Genomic DNA, 13,121 nt, shown 5'->3' on the forward strand with positions numbered 1-13,121 from the left:
GACTAACTCTGGATATTCTTTCGATCTCTACTGAGTTAGTTCAGTTTTTTTGCACCTTCTTTGTGGAACAATCTTCAAAGTGTTCTGAAATGTGATTTTTCTGGTGCCTCTAGGCCAATTCAGAACTCAGAACCTATTCACTGATTGTCTCATATTTAAAACAATATATATATTATATTTTATATATTTTCCTTTATTATTTTCCCCTCATCGTAGTAAACTAATGGACAACACTTAGGTTTCTACTTCCAGCTTATACATACTATATACGTTTTATGGACACAGTATATTTTACAATAGTTACCTTTTGTTTGTTTTTGGTCCCATCCTTCAGCTCCACTCAACCCCCAATTTTGAGTAGAGCAGACATTTCCATGTATTTTGTTTGCTGCATGTGTGACATAACTCCACCAGTCCTATTTATAATATAATTGACAAAGATTACCTTCTTTTTAGTATATTTGAGTAAAACCATAATATTTGTAATATTTGTTCCGTCTTTTATGGTGGATTAAACTAAAATTGCAACCAACTTTCTATGGCTTGTTAGATTATAGATTATTTCATTTTCAAATAACCAAAAGTGAGAGGTTGTAATCCGAATAAAGGGAAAAAAGGCCATTCTTGAACATGGGGTGAGACATTCTTGCATATCCGCTAGATAACCACTTTGGATTTAACAATAACTTTTGTATGACTGAAGCCTTTAGTGAGAGGTCTAATGCTTAAATATTTAATCATTTATGCCCTCCGAATTCATAGTAACTATTTAAATAGGCCCGTTTAATTTGGTCTGACTTGCCATTCCAAATAAAATGGAATATTTTTTGCTAATTTATTGCAAAAACAAGTTGCTAGGTGTAGGCAAGGCCATATGCAAATAGGTAAACTGGGATATGACTAAAGAGTTAAATCAGGGTGATTTTTCCACAAATAGACAGGTATTTTCCTTTCAAAGGTAGCAAGATCTTATCTATTTTTGCCAACTTTCTATTAAAATGTATTGTAGTGAGATTATTTATTTATTTTTGGGATATGAATACCGAGTACATCCACTTCAGATCATTTTATTGGTCATCTACACGGTAATGTAAAAGTAGTATTTTTTTTGTGATCCAATACATAATATAGTACACTTATCATAATGTGGTTGTGGAAAAAGTAGATAATCTATGAGGCTGTGGAGGGATGCAAATTGGGGATTTAAAAGAAAACATGAATCATCAGCCTACAACGACACCCTGGATTTCTAGGCCCTTGATATTATTGCTGGATGTGATTTTAATAGCTATCATTTCAATGGCCATAATAAATAGATATACCAATAGTGGACAACCTTGTTTTACTCCTCTTGACAGTTTAATACTTTTATTTTACACCTAGGGTTACTATACTTAACTTTAAGCCATTATATAAGAGATTCTCCAAAATTGAAATATTCCAGGCATTTATATATAAATTCCAGTCATAATTTATCAAAAGCTTTTCAAAGTCAGCAATGAATACCAGGCCTGGTTTACAAAAATGTTCATAGTGTTCTATTGTTTCCAGTACTTGTCTTATATTTTCTCCAATGTATCTTACATATATAATAATAGCTGTCTGATTAGGATGAATAATGTCCAACAATACCTTTTTAATTATATGCGCTATTCACTTTGCTAGAATTTTTGCATCACAACACTGAAGTGTTCAGGGCCTCAAATTTTTTTAATAGAATGGATCTTTATATTTACCACTTGGGTCCTGTTTCAGTAATAATGAAATCAGACCTTGTTGAGTATCTGATAATCTACCATTTTCATAAGAGTGGTAAAAGCCCTTAAGGAAATCACAAATATTATGGATATAATGGAACTAGTGGATATATGGAGGCTTAAATATCCTGACCTAGATAAACGGTCCTCTGAGTACATCAAAAAAGGTTTGGTATACCTCAACTGGTATGCCATCCAGCCCTGGGGTTTTCCCAGACTTAAAGGCTTTAAACGCATCAAGAAGTTACTCCTCTGTAATTTGGCCTTCATATGATTATTTCTGTACAGTTGTTAATTTTACATTATTAAGAGGAAAAAAGTGTGATAGTTTGTAGTGTGATTTTCTTAACGATCCATTGAGTAATTTAAATACGTTTTATAATCTCGCACCATAATAATAGAGTATTGCTTGTAGGCATAATAAATTGTAATATATATTTTCAAAGAAGTGTGGATCATCATTATTTGGACCGTCTATAGATTAATGAGCCAAATCTGTTTATGGTCCAATGACATATTTAAAGTAATCCATCTACCTTGTGGATCTGTTTGAACAATTTGCACATTCAGATCAAAATTATTGTTAATTAATATCACCACCCCTTTTGAGTTTCTTTGCCCATGGGAGAAGTATATTTCAACCCCTCCAGTCCTTTCGCCACACAACTTTATCTAAAATAGTTGAATGAGTTTCCTGTAAACAAAATATATTATATTCCTTCTCTAGTAGCCAGGTAAATACTGATCGCCTTTTCTTATTATCTGCTAAGCCATTACAATTATAACTGGCTATACTTATTTCACCATTTACCATAAAGAGATACAAGTTTCAATTGTATTTATCATCATATATGTTTGTAACCTTAACATTAAAAAGTACCATAATGATTAAGTGTCCAGCGTGTTGGTGTTTGAATTGCTACTGGATAAACCTCCAATTGTTCTCCACTAGTCCACCCGCTAAAACCTCCCCCCATCCCAAGTTGTGTTGTCGTCCCAGTGACTGGCAGACCACCCCCGTCCAGCTGTATCCTAGGGCTTTTGAGAGATTGGGACCCATCCTTTTAAAAAGAGCACACAGTGCCACCCACAGAACAGAAGCAGAATAACTGCCAAAAGCATTTCCAACACACTCACCTCCATTGAATTGTATACAGTTGTACAAAATAAAATTACTAAATATATATATTTTTTAAATGTTGCATATCTTAATTTCTTTCCACAATTAACAAATAATATGCGTAATAATGTTGGCAGTTCATACAAAGGATTGTTACCTATAACCAGGATTGGCATTACAAAATTGAAATTTTTTGGCAAGCAATTATTATTTTGGCAAACAATTATTGTGATTCATCCTGTATTGTCCCTAACATCATTACCCTATAGCAACAGATGTGGGACACACACACGTGCAATCACGCACACGCACAATCCCCACCCTTCCCCCAAACAAGCTCAGATGTTCAACAGTTATCCCATCCCCAACTCAAGTGAAGACTTGATGTGCGAATGCATATACAGTTGTAGCTGTTTGAGAAGGCATGCAAAATTGAGCAAGAATGGGGAGATTTTATTAACCAATGTCAAGTCCTAGCTGATGGTGCTCAAACACACCCCCCTACCCTGCCCCCCCACACACACACACACACACACACACACACACACACACACACACACACACACACACACACACACACACACGCACACACACACACACCCCGTTGTGACCATTTTCCCAAGCATCTCAGTGCAGTCAGACCTTTTGATTATTTTGTGCCACCAGGGCCACAATAATTGGACCCCTCTCCGAGTATGACCCCCCCCCCCCTCCATGGGTTATGGAAGCTAGTGTTGCCAGCACTGCTGCTACCTGGGTGGGGGTACCCCACCGGAATCCCCACTGGCTAGGTACAAATGACAAATGTCTTTGTTTTTTATGACAAGTGTTTTTCTTTCTGCTTGCATTTTGTATTTTTATGTGTGTATTTTCAGTAATTTATGTAATTCAGGGCTCATCAGTAAAAGAGACCTTGGTCTCAGTATAACTCACTGATATTTAAATATATTTTTAACTACAAATAATTTTTTCTCATGGGGCCAGAACTCAACAGCGTGCACCACTAGGCTTTAATATGCTTGGATAATATGTTCCCTCTGCTTGAAAATTATATTATCAAACAGTAGACTACTTACATAATTAAAGAAGAATACGATCGAAATGCACATTACCATGAAACTGATCGGATCAAATGGTTGGCATGCAGATGCAGCATTTGAGTTTCACCCGTAAAATGTGAAGAATTATCATTCACAATTGACAGTGATGGCCTTATTTATAATTAGGTAGGCCTAACTTGCTGTTTTAGAATTACATAAAAAAAAAATTGCCACTATTTCTACTGTGTAGGCATAAGTAATTGTTAGATTTGGATGATGCATTGTAGGCTACAGTGCCTTTGTAAAGTATTCAGACCGCTTGACGTTTTCAACATTTTGTTAGGTTACGGCCTTATTCAAAAATTGATTAACTTGTTTTTCCCCCTCGTCAATCTACACACAATAATGACAAAGCAAAAATATGTTTTTAGAAATTTTAGCAAAATTATTAAAATAAAAAAACGGAAATATCACATTTACTTAAGTATTCAGACCCTTTACTCAATACTTTTTTAAGTACCTTTGGCAGCAATTACAGCCTCGAATTTACTTGGCTATGACGCTACAAGCTTTGCACACCTGTATTTGGGGAGTTTCTCCCATTCTTCTCTGCAGATCCTTTCAAGCTCTGTCAGGTTGGATGGGGAGAGTCGCTGCACAGCTATTTTCATTTCTCTCCAGAGATGTTAGATCGGGTTCAAGTTCGGGATCTGGCTGGGCCACTCAAGGACAGTCAGAGAAATGCCCCAAAGCTATTCCTGCGTTGTCTTGGCTGTGTGTTTAGGGTGCTTAACCTTCGCTCCAGTCTGAGGTCCTGAGCGCTCTGGAGCAGGTTTTTATCGATGATCTCTGTACTTTGCTCCGTTCATCTTTGACTCGATCCTGACTAGTCTCCCAGTCCCCGCCGCTGAAAAACACCCTCACGACATGATGCTGTCACCACCATGCTTCACCGTAGGGATGGTGCCAGGTTTCCTCCAGACGTGACGCTTGGCATTCAGGCCAAAGAGTTCAATATTGGTTTCATCAGACCAGAGAATCTTATTTCTCATGGTCTGAGAGTCTAGGTGCCTTTTGGCAAACTCCAAGCAGGCTGTCATGTGCCTTTTACTGAGTAGTGGCTTCCATCTGGCCACTCTACCATAAAGGCATGATTGGTGGAGTGCTGCAGAGATGGTTGTCCTTCTGGAAGGTTCTCCCATCTCCACAGAGGAACTCTAGAGCTCTGTCAGAGTGATAACTCAGGTTCTTGGTCACCTCCCTGACCAAGGCCCATCTCCCCCGATTGCTCAGTTTGGCAGGGCGACCACCTCTTGGAAGAGTCTTGGTGGTTCCAAACTTCTTCCATTTAAGAATGATGGAGGACAATGTGTTCTTGGGGGAGATGGGCCTTCAATGCTGCAGAAATGTTTTGGTACCCTTACCCAGATCTGTGCCTCAACACAATCCTGTCTCGGAGCTCTACGTACATATCATTCAACCTCATGGCTTGGTTTTTGCTCAGACATGCACTGTCAACTTGTGGGACATTATATAGACAGGCCTTTCCAAATCATGTCCAATCAATTGAATTGACAACAGGTGGACTCCAATCAAGTTATAGAACAATTTCAAGGATGATCAATGGAAACAGGATGCACATGAGCTCAATTTAGAGTCTCAAAGCAATTGTTTTTATATTTTAATACATTTGCAAAAATGTTTTAAAAAATGTAAAATACATTTTTTTAACAAAACAAAGGGTTTTGCTTTGTCATTATGGGTTATTGTGTGTAGATTGCTGAGAATTTGTATTTATTTAATCAATTCTAGAATAAGGCTGTAACGTAACAAAATGTGGAAAAATTCAAGGGATCTGAATACTTTCCGAAGGCACTGTATGTATATTCTGAAATTATATCATACAATAAGCTACATGTCGGTACCAACTTTCATTAGGAAATTATGCCAAAAATAAAATAATTATGGTGCTGTACCTAAAAACAAAAAGCACTACACCACTTCCCCCAACAACAGATATTAGACAGCTTCACGAAAAGGGACTGAGTGAGAAAATCACAGCGCTGATTACACAAAGCCTACTGTATCTATGACTGCCATAGATAGAACTTCATTGCGCAATAGCAACATATTCTGCATTCACTTGAAATTATATGATTTAAAAAAATTGTTTGAACAGAAAACCGCTAACCTATAAGTGTGATTGACTATGAAATGATGGCAGAAATAGGGACCTTGTTGATAGCTTTGTCAATAAAACAACTTTCTTTCAAAAATGTTATGTTAGTGCCTACCAAACTCCTTCCCACAGGGCTCGCATGTTGTTGACATGCCTACCTGGCTTGGGGACATCTCCAGGTGGGGACACAGACAACAGCTTTTCAAAAGTAGGCATATACCTAAAAGACTAACACCAATACACAACAATGTTGTCCCCACACTTTTAAACCTGGACTTACAGTGTAATATAAAAAATATGCCATTTAGCAGACACTTATAGTAATACATGTATACATTTTAGCATGGGTGGCCCCAGTGGGAACCAAACCCCACGATGCTGACGTGCAAGTATAATGCTCTACCAACTAAGCCACACAGGACCATGTCTATGGACTTCAGTGTATGCCCATATCCTGCATCTGTAAACAGATACCTGATTCACATAGGATTTGCGGTACATTGCCTGAAAAAAGTATTGGGCAATGTTTATATGGTCCCCTTTCAAACAGCCACATTTTTACCACATTCTTGTCAGTATTCACATTTTATATAGCCATTGTTTAGCCGCACCTGAGCAAGAGACATTCAACTTTGACCCTGTTGTTGCGACTGTTGTCCTGGTAACCTGACAGGACAGCAAGCTCTACATTCTTCAGACAGAAATCCACTGCTTTAATTTCTTCACAACACAGTTAGCAGCTCGCCATACTTGTAAATAATTACCTTGTAACGTGCTAATTTTCCTTATGGGCAATAAAAGGTTGGCGACAGTTAAACTCAAAACATTGTCAGATATGTTCTGGTAATTATGAGTTGGCTAGCCAGCTAGATACTGGAGCTAGATAACGCGCTAGCATCAAACCAAAACGTTGTCTAAAAAGTTGCTTTTACTTGCCTGGCTTGCTAGATTGACATAGCTGTCCTAAACACATGTTTAAACAGATAGGTTTTCAGGTGCAAAAAATTCAGCAGGTAATGCCATTTGGACTAGGCTGCTGCAATGACATGCAGACTGCCGTCTTTGTGTTTATACTTTTCCATAATGACAAGGACAAGTTTGATGTCAGACAACCATGTGATTTAACCTGTTATGGCTAGGGGGCAGTATTTTCACGGCTGGATAAAAAACGTACCCGATTTAATCTGGTTACTACTCCTGCCCAGTAACTAGAAAATGCATATAATTATTGGCTTTGGATAGAAAACACTCTAAAGTTTCTAAAACTGTTTGAATGGTGTCTGTGAGTATAACAGAACTCAAATGGCAGGTCAAAACCTGAGAGATTCCTTTACAGGAAGTGGCCTGTCTGACCATTTCTTGAACTTCTTTGCCATCTCTATCTTTTACAAAGGATCTCTGCTCTAACGTGACACTTCCTACGTCTTCCATGGGCGCTCAGAGCCCGGGAAAACCTGAATGTCGTCATCCCAGCCCCAGGCTGAAACACATTATCGCCTTTCTCAAGTGGCCGATCAAAGGACTGTGGGCTTAGGCGCGTGCCCTGGCCGCCCCCGTCTTTGTGATTTTTCCTCTGTTTGCCGAAAAGGAGATTCCCGGTCGGAATATTATCGCTTTTTTACGAGATAAATTGCATAAAAATTTATTTTAAACAGCGGTTGACATGCTTCGAAGTACGGTAATGGAATATTTAGATTTTTTTTGTCACGAATTGTGCCATGCGCACAACCCTGATTTACCATTTCGGATAGTGTCTGGGACGCACGAACAAAACGCCGCTATTCGGATATAACGATGGATTATTTTGGACCAAACCAACATTTGTTATTGAAGTAGCAGTCCTGGGAGTGCATTCTGACGAAGACAACAAAAGGTAATCAAACTTTTATAATAGTAAATCTGATATTGGTGAAGGCTAAACTTGCCGGGTGTCTAAATAGCTAGCCCGTGATGGCTGGGCTATGTACTTAGAATATTGCAAAATGTGCTTTCACCAAAAAGCTATTTTAAAATCGGACATATCGAGTGCATAGAGGAGTTCTGTATCTATAATTCTTAAAATTATTGTTATGCTTTTTGTGAACGTTTATCGTGAGTAATTTAGTAAATTGTTAGCAAATGCCCCGGAAGTTTGCGGGGGGTATGCTAGTTCTGAACGTCACATGCTAATGTAAAAAGCTGTTTTTTGATATAAATATGAACTTGATTGAACAAAACATGCATGTATTGTATAACATAATGTCCTAGGTGTGTCATCTGATGAAGATCATCAAAGGTTAGTGCTGCATTTAGCTGTCTTCTGGGTTTTTGTGACATTATATGCTAGCTTGAAAAATGGGTGTCTGATTATTTCTGGCTTGGTACTCTGCTGACATAATCTAATGTTTTGCTTTCACTGTAAAGCCTTTTTGAAATCGGACAGTGTGGTTAGATAAAGGAGAGTCTTGTCTTTAAAATGCTGTGAAATAGTCATATGTTTGAAAAATTGAAGTTTTTGTATTTTTGAGGAATTTGTAATTCGCGCCACGCCTATCATTGGATATTGGAGCAGGTGTTCCGCTAGCGGAACGTCTAGATGTAAGAGGTTAATGCGTGCCAAAGACGGTAAGATGAAATGCGACGTTTTTACTGAGGGGTTGGCGGGATTTTGAAATACATTACCGCAATTATAAATAGGTAGTTTGGCAGGAATAAAAGTACAGGTTTTGTCGCCGGCAATACCTTTCAGATATAAAGAAAAGTCCGAAAATAGTTGCCAGAACGCTAAAGTTGGCTGGTTTTTGAAAGGGATAAGATAGTCCACTAACTGTGTCCAGAGAGACTGGTGTGTTTCAGTGCTGAGAGACATGAGGGACGAAAGGCCTGTGATGCTGATGACTGCTGCTGTTTTCCTTATGTTTAACATCATTTCTTCTCACAAACACGTCGCGAGCTGGAAAAGGCCAGCGAGCTTGGGCTTCCCGAGGCCTAGCTGCACAACCACACGCAGTGAAAAGACGGAGAGGGGGAGAAAGAGAGAGATGGAGGGAGGGAGGGAGGGAGGGAGGGAGGGAGAGCTTGGTCTGCGCAGCCTGCAGACACCACTCAGCTAAAAGCTGATAGGAAGTGACGGGCTGCTGATTAGTCAACTCACAGCCCCGGCGACCAGTATGTGTACGGGGCTGCGCACACACTGAACACACAAAGATTGAATAGATACATACAGATTGAGAAGACACACACACAATCCTACACAGAGTTCGTTCTAGCCCTGTTTATCTGCTGTGCTGCATGCTTAAAGGCATACAGTGAAGGTTTGCCTTTGCATGCACGCACGCACGCATATTCCTTTGCGCGTGTGTGAGCATATGTATGAAGGGGGGATGTTGGTTGGTTGGTTACCTTGAGGAGATAGACGGGGATGTTGCTGAAGTCCACAGGGAGCTTGAGCAGGAAGCGAGCGGAGAACTCCCCCGTCTGGAACACGAGAGGCAAGGAAAAGAACATCACACCGTGTACAGATGGAGAACACACAGGCACACAGGGTAACACACAGGTCATATTGAAACAACACAGGCGCACTGCATGGGAATGATTAGGGATGGCTAAAGATGAGTGCATTGCAAATGCGATTTCAGAACCTGTTTGAATACATCTCATCTATCTGTCTTAATGGGCCGATTTTTGGACAAATGAGAGATATTTATTTCCTGATTTTAGGGAGCTATTGATCCTACGGATTTTCAATGTGATTAATTTGCTGACTAGCTAAGTGTAAAAGGTTAATTGTATTTTTAGCCTACGGTCTAGAAAAAATTATCAATCCATTGAAAGAGATACTTTTTAGCCAGTTGTTCTGAAAGTAGCACTCACGAGACAAAAGTGGTCACATACGTGCAGATATGTGCACCACGTCATTACTCTCTCTCGCTCTGCTGTGTGTGCATCTTTCTAGCTGTCACTCAAATGGTGAGGGGCTGAAGCTTATTGGCTCGCTTCAAACTCAAATTGCTAAGGGACTGGCCCACATAGGAGAAAATGGCGCAGCATAGCTTCCATTAAAAGTCATTTTCAAACTAGGGATTTTGTGGCTAATTGAGGCAAAACAGTAATTCTGCTTATAGATTATGGATGTATGAATTACACATAAAAAAATACTTAGTCGCCGCCAAAGTTCCGGAGAATGTCTTTAACAACTTTTCCAATAAAAATGATGTAAAAATGTATAAATAACGCAGATGAACAATGTGACTAATGTGACTAAATATATGACTAAAGGAATTAAGAGATGTAGAACAATAAAGCCATCTTAAGGCAAACCTCATCTGCAAAGTCAGAACTTTCACATGTACACATTGAAATGTTCCTAAAAATCATCCTTTCCCATCAAGGCACATATAAAAGACCTTCTATTCCATAAAAGTAGTAGGTTAGTTAGTGGGGGAGTGTGTCTCCACACACACAGAGTAGACACAGACATATACACACGGCCTTGCTTTGGAACATGCTTGGGGCGCCACATCCTCACCTAGCATAATCAGCCCTTTCACAAGGTGGTTCAGTGACAGCGACTTTCACTTCGCTGCTGTGAATTTATTAACCATGTAGCTAGCTGAACTGGTTGTGTATGTCTACATTATGTCTGGGTTTAGGTGCTGCAATTTATATAGGTTTAGATAGGATGAGGATTAGATGTGGGGGTCAAATGTTTGAGAGAATCAAGAGAAACTATAGCCTCATATCAGTCTGTCCAGAAAATTAAACCAGTGCAAAGCTTTTAAATAATCAGTGTGCGTAAAAATATTTAAAACAAAGAGAAGCTGAATGCTGAGCCACATACTAGGCACAACTCTGGGTGGGTGGAACTATGCCCTGTGACGTGGCTGTATCATGTAGCGTACCCAGCTGTTCTTGTGCCCGGCGTAGATCTCCATGCTGCGGCTGTAGTTGGGGTCCTCGAGCAGGCTGTCGTACTCAAAGAGCAGCCGGGAGCTCTCGCGCAGACGCTGGCACTGGTACTGGTGGTACTGCTGGATCAGCTCCTTCACCAGCTGCAGCAGGCACTCCGGGTCCCCCGCATCCCACTGGACCAGGTGCTGGAGAGAGAGAGTGAGAGGTTATTAGAGGGGTTTTTGTTTAGGCCTTGGTGCAAAGTGAACAAAATAGCTGAAAGCCTATACAACTCAAAGCATGTTCATTTTGGGTCGATATTGTCTCAGTTCATGATCTATGTTATCCATTCTGGTATCTAACTGCAAAGAACTATCCTTTGAGGCACTCACTTGATTTCATCTACACTAGAGGCCATTTAGCCATGTAATAGGAGCGAAATCAATTGAAACGATGAAAGGAATTGAAAACACAATGGTGAGGAAAGAGCCCCATTGGTTCACTAGAGCCCCATCTGACATCCATTACGGGAATAATCCCAAACTATGCCATTTACCCCCTCTCTTCTTCCTGCATCGCAGGAACATGACATCGCCACAGGATTTCCTGAAGCGACACAGAGCTGCGTCGGTTCGCAGTGAATCCTTTGATCATTCCCACCCCCAATGCAATATATCTGACCTCATTTGCCAAAATGGTTGAAAGAAGTGGCTCAAAAAGGAGGAAAGGAAAGTTACCAAGACAAATGTTAGTGATGGGAAGGAGCATTGTTTCAAGGAAGCGGATAAGGATAGCAGGGACCTGGCCAATATTTTTTTGGTGCTCCAACTTTTTTGGTACACAATGGTTTGGTTAGGCATCAAAGACCACAAATTGAATATTTTCCATTTAGACAACAGAGAGGGGGAACAATATACTCTGGGTGTTGTTAGGACATTCCTGATCCTTAAATTAAACATGTTGAGTGCATTTTGAGTTCCAGTTCCATGCAGTGTACGCTATTTTGAGTAGCGGACAGAGCGACCCTTGCGTGTCTGAACAGTCCATTGTACATTTGCGATAACTCTCCTCCCACAAACAGGGTATTTGCATGAACAATGCCAAATTCCCCTGACCTCACTGACTGAAGCTGACAACAGGTATGCAAATGTACAGTAAAAAAGGCATAAACAAGCAACCACCTGTCATGAATCGGTAAGCCTTGTTACACATCTTCCACTGGCCTAATTATACAAAACAGGATGTTATTGCTCCCTCTGAAGGGGGGTAATTGTTTACTGACGTATGAGGAATAAAAATACAACATTTTAATTTGAGTGACACTGTGCGAAAACAAACTGCGGGAAACATGTCAGCCAAATAAACACAAATGGACGACTGAGCCTAGATGCAACGTAGCACTACGCAGTGGTCTACTGTCGACTTAATTGGCGTAGTAGGGGAAACTCAATAGTTCAAAATGTGGCATACAAGTGTGAAAACAGTGGCAGTGACTTAATGAGTTTGTCACACTTTTTGGACTTTTAAATGACAGTGCTCTTGTTTTTTTCAACATGATTTTTGCTCGCTTCAGTGAGGCGCAACTCTGTCTGCAGGCTTAGCTGAAACACACATACAGATGGAGGGGGAAGATCCATGGAGCTGGAGCTTGCCCATTTGAGCGAGACTTACAGTAAGCTAGTCATCATTACGGACAGCACTCAAAACAACAATAGGACAGGCATGAAGGCAGAACTTTACGGATCAAGTCAAAGTCATTCAGTACAAAATGGAGTGTTGAACATGTGTAGCCGACATGAAAGGATATTTTCTTTGGAAGACAATATAGTCTAATGACCATATTCATATTATTTCGATCAGTTCACAACAAGTTTGTCTTAGAGGGCACACTGCATCAGTTCAGGTCAGTTCCATTTCAAAGCCGGTCAATCCAGGCTTGAATTGAATGGACTTTGAACCTCAGTTTAAATTCTTGTTTGGTATGGAAATCAAACTGATCTCAACTCTGGTGAACTAAGTCCATGAACACGGCCCTAAAAGCTCCCGTGAAGAAGTGAAAGCTAACCCTGTCACTGACCCCTTCTGAAAGCTGGATCCAAGCCAAATGGCCAAACTGTGACTAGACAAGAACAAACAACTGAGTCATGACATAACCG

The 13,121-nt window shown here is 40.0% G+C and overlaps 1 protein-coding gene across 1 annotated transcript in view; it reads right to left on the reverse strand.

Moving 5' to 3' along the window:
• babam2 (BRISC and BRCA1 A complex member 2) overlaps positions 1–13,121 on the reverse strand; it is a 214,911-nt gene that overhangs the window by 137,675 nt on the left and 64,115 nt on the right. The window contains exons 5-6 of the mRNA XM_014210010.3: positions 10,977–11,171; positions 9,478–9,552 (exon numbers count right to left, since the gene is read on the reverse strand). Coding sequence (XP_014065485.1) covers positions 9,478–9,552; positions 10,977–11,171 — 270 coding nt within the window. The remainder of the gene's footprint in view (positions 1–9,477; positions 9,553–10,976; positions 11,172–13,121) is intronic.

This window comes from Salmo salar, chromosome 09 (assembly GCF_965601325.2).
Source record: "Salmo salar chromosome 09, fSalSal1, whole genome shotgun sequence".
In the NCBI taxonomy this organism is placed as follows: Eukaryota; Metazoa; Chordata; class Actinopteri; order Salmoniformes; family Salmonidae; genus Salmo; species Salmo salar.